Below are 3,886 nucleotides of genomic sequence, written 5' to 3'. Positions count from 1 at the left end.
ATTCCAAGATGCATTGCAACGTTCAAAATTGGATCCAGGAAAGTTAACGGTCATAAAACTGCCCTCCCCCCTCCCCCTCCCCACCCACCTCATGAGGTGTTGGCCAATCCTCCCGGCGGGCATAAAGTGGCTGCCAGCCCGCAGGGCTCCAAGCCTGGAGGTGTCACCCCCGGCAGGCGCAGGCCAGAGCTCGGTCACCCAGCATGCGGGCACAGTGTATGCGGAGGACACTGCCCAGTAAGTACTTCCTTCCTCCCCACCAGCACCTGCTTGCTGTCCTCATGGGTGCCAGCGGGGAGCAGGGGCACCCTCTGTCCTCCAGGAATAGGGGAGGCCAGGCGCCAGGCAGAAGGATGCTGAGAAGGGGAGAGAGCCAGGGGGTCAGACAAAGAGAGGGGTCCACTGAGAGCAGAGCATCTTCACGGGGGTGGAGAAGGATATTGCCAGAGGGCTTCCAGGGGGAGGGGGATGGAGACTCAACTCTGGGAGCAAGGGAGTGACGGAAGGGGGCCACTGCGGGAGAAGCCAGGGAAGCAGGTGGCAGGTGGGAGATGTGCTGGGGCAGAGGAGGAAGCCGCAGAAGCTGAGCAGCATCATGGTGTGATGTCTGGAAGGGCTGTGGAGCCTCCTTCTTGCCCCGATTTGGAGGCTCTGGGATGAATGGACACTGTCAGCCGGGCCTGGGGGCCCTGGAGCCCACACAATCACACAGCGCACATAGCCACACCCACAGGAGGACATGCACACAGAGCCACGTGACGTCATCTGGAACCCTCAATCTCACCAATCTGGGAACCCCCGCATGCAGCCCGGGGCCCCTGCCCTGGATGGGACACAACAGTTGTGTGTGGCCAGCTGTTCCCTCGAGCCTCGCACAGATCGAGACGCACACCCATGCAGGCACCCTAGTCCCACGTGCGCTGTGCCCACACCAGCCCCCCTGCCTGAGCCCAGCAGCAGGTACCTGGGGGGCAGCGAGGGGTGCCTGGTAGTCATTGTGCCTAGGCGCCTGGCCCCTTGGCCTCCCCAGCAGCATCTTCCCCAAGGGGCCACAGTTCTTAGGAAGGGAAGGTGGTGTCACTGCCTTCCGGGCCATTGCGCCACAGGCCCTTCCGACCATGTGGCTGCCAGGGCCTTGTGGGTGGGTGGGGGGAGGCAGGGGAGTGGTAACTATACCCGCCCCCCAGAATGTTCTGGCTCACAGCATCTCTGGTGGGCCTGACAAAAGTGGCCACTTACGGAGAGAGGAGGGAGGCCTGAGAGATGGGGTCACGGGCTGGCCTTGGGTGACCTGAGCAAGCCCTTCTCCTTTGGAGCCTTGGTTTTCCTGTCAGTCAAATGGGGGCGTGGACGAGATGGTCTCACGCATCCTTTCCAGATGGAAACTTTGGGTGGAAAGGCAGCCTCTCCTGGTTCTGCAGACATAGCTCAAGGTGTCTGGCTGCTCCTGGGCTGCAAGACCCTCGAGAGCCCACCTGTGTGTGTGGGGGGGTGGGGTCTGTTACAGCAGGTTCAGGGCCTGCAGCAATGGTCACCCCTTAGCCCAGAGGACTTGCGGGGAGCAGCCCCACCTGGGCCACCCCAGGTCAGCTGCTGAGTTTGGCAGGCTTGACTCTAGCCAGGCCCCACCACCTCTTCTCAAATTCTTACTTGGTGAATTGCAACCACTGTTTTGGGTGTTGGGCAGTGACTCGCTGGGAAGGTGGTGCAGGCCCCAGCAGGTACCCCCGTGCATGCACCATGCCCAGCCCCGCCCCAATGGCAAAAAGCTGGCGATGATGGGCTGTGCCCTCTGAGGCCCGCTTGAGTGACCTCCTCTCTGAAAGGCACCCACCTGTGGCTTCCTCACTAAGGCAGGTGACATGTCCCCTCTCTGCCCCAGGTGTGATCCTCGGACTCCTGTTCCTGAGAATGGCGGCCACAAGCAAGTGCTTGGGCAAGTACCATGAACTCCTCATGCAGCTCCGGCGTCAGGCGGACCTCATGCAGGACACCAGCACGCTCCTGGACCCCTATGTGAGTGACCGGTCCCTGGGGGCATCTGAGTCTCAGAGAACTGGGGGGTTAGGGCAGCAGTGAGTCCCAGAGAGGACAGGCCCAAGCCCCACTCAATCTGAGGCTGGGGGGAAAACGAGTCTCCATGTCTCCTGGGCCACGGCGAACATCCCAGGCCTAACCCTGAGATGCCAAGTAGGCAGTGCAGCTCCCCCAGCTTAGTGGGCCTGGAGTGTGAACCCCAACTCCATTGCCTCATTCGTCCGTTTGCCCCATGTGCTCATTGCACACCTACCACGGGCCTTGTTCTAGGCACCAGGATGTAGCAGTAAACAGTCCCACCCTCCTGAGCTCATGTCACCTCCCGTCACCTCCCCAATGACACACCTCATGCCACAATCACCACCTGTGTGGTCACGCCTCCAGCTCCCCGGCATACCTCTAACCTCACCTGCAGTGATCCAGGAGTCCTCTCCCGTCTTCGGCCTCAGTTTCTGGATCTGTACAATGGGAGGATTGGATGGGGGGGTACATGAGGTCCAGCGGTTCAAGGCTGAGCAGAGCAGATTCGTGTGTGTGTGTGTGTGTGTATGTGTGTGTGTGTGTGTGTGTGTGTGTGTGTGTGTGTGTGGTGGGGGCTCCAGCTCTCACCCCTGCATTGTCCTTTCCCCACAGATCCGCATCCAAGGCCTGGACACGCCAGGACTGAAGGAGCACTGCAGGGAGTGCCCCGGGGCTTTCCCCAGTGAGGACGCCCTGTGTGTGTGTGTGTGTGTGTGTGTGTGTGTGTGTGTGTGTGTGTGTGTGTGTGTGTGTGTGTGGTGGGGGCTCCAGCTCTCACCCCTGCATTGTCCTTTCCCCACAGATCCGCATCCAAGGCCTGGACACGCCAGGACTGAAGGAGCACTGCAGGGAGTGCCCCGGGGCTTTCCCCAGTGAGGACGCCCTGCGGGGGCTCAGCAGACAGGGCTTCCTGCGGACCCTCAATGCCACGCTGGGCCTCGTCCTGCACAGACTGACTGCTTTGTATCAGGACCTCCCTGAAGCCCAGCAGTTGGTGGGACTGAACATCCGCGGGTTCAGGAGTAACATCCACTGCATGTCCCAGCTGCTGCGCAGCTCCTCGGAGGCGGAGACACCTGAGCCCACTCAGCCAGGCCCCGGGCCCACGCCGCCGCCCACACCGCCCTCAGACGCCTTCCAGCACAAGCTGAAGAGCTGCAGGTTCCTGCGCGGCTACCACTGCTTCATGCACTCTGTGGGGCAGGTCCTACGGGAGTGGGGGGAGAGCCGGAGCCGGAGCCGGAGCCGGAGACACAGCCCCCGCCGGGCCCCTGGAGACACAGCCCTTGCCAGGCCCTGTAGAGGGGGGGCCCACAGGACGTGGCCCTTCCGGAGGGACAGGAGACTCATGCCGAGGGGACAGCTTCCCCGGTAGCCTTAGGGTGAAAGGTCAGCAGGTACTCTGCAGGATGGCGCAGCCCCAGGGCCTGCCATCCTGCTCCCCTCTGTTCCCCGCCTCTCAGAAGTGCACTTTAAGGGGTGGGAGCTGTGCAGCCCCTCTACCTCCTCTCGGCTGGGCTAGGGACACAGGGTCAGGCTGTTGAGCCCCCCAGCCCTGAGTTCCTCAGTCTGGTGGGGTGGCCAGGTCAGGTCCACACGGGGCCAACTTTCCATTGATTCAGGGGTCTGATGACACAGGATGACTCATGGCCAGACTGGCCGCCACCCCCTGCTCTGCTGCCCGGAGGCCTGTCGGACTGTCCCTCTCATGACTTGCAGGGCCGTTGACCCCATACTTCCTCCTTTCCCTAGTGGCCTGGTTCCAAGGCGGGGAGGTCAGGGCCTGAGCTGGCCTCCTATGCCTCATCACGTCTCGGGCCAGACCCCT

General features: G+C 62.2%; 1 protein-coding gene across 1 annotated transcript; it reads left to right on the top strand.

Annotated features, from left to right (window-relative positions):
• Positions 1–203: 203 nt before the first annotated feature.
• On the top strand, positions 204–3,433 carry OSM (oncostatin M). Its single transcript, XM_007461215.1, has 3 exons — positions 204–237; positions 1,883–2,016; positions 2,861–3,433. The coding sequence occupies exons 1-3, from the start codon at positions 204–206 to the stop codon at positions 3,431–3,433; spliced, it is 741 nt and encodes a 246-aa protein (XP_007461277.1).
• Positions 3,434–3,886: the final 453 nt, after the last annotated feature.

The sequence above is a fragment of the Lipotes vexillifer genome, unplaced genomic scaffold, assembly GCF_000442215.2.
Source record: "Lipotes vexillifer unplaced genomic scaffold, Lipotes_vexillifer_v1.1 scaffold691, whole genome shotgun sequence".
Lineage (NCBI taxonomy): Eukaryota > Metazoa > Chordata > Mammalia > Artiodactyla > Lipotidae > Lipotes > Lipotes vexillifer.
The sequence above is the reverse complement of the archived record's forward strand: the minus strand, read 5'-3'. Positions and strand labels throughout refer to the sequence as shown.

What these genes read in the sequence shown, in the direction of transcription:
- OSM (XM_007461215.1), top strand. Translation starts at nt 204, where the DNA reads ATGCGGGCACAGTGTATGCGGAGGACACTGCCCA. An exon ending in TATGCGGAGGACACTGCCCA is followed by an intron (nt 238 to 1,882) that starts GTAAGTACTTCC and finishes TCTCTGCCCCAG; the next exon opens with GTGTGATCCTCGGACTCCTG. An exon ending in GCACGCTCCTGGACCCCTAT is followed by an intron (nt 2,017 to 2,860) that starts GTGAGTGACCGG and finishes CTTTCCCCACAG; the next exon opens with ATCCGCATCCAAGGCCTGGA.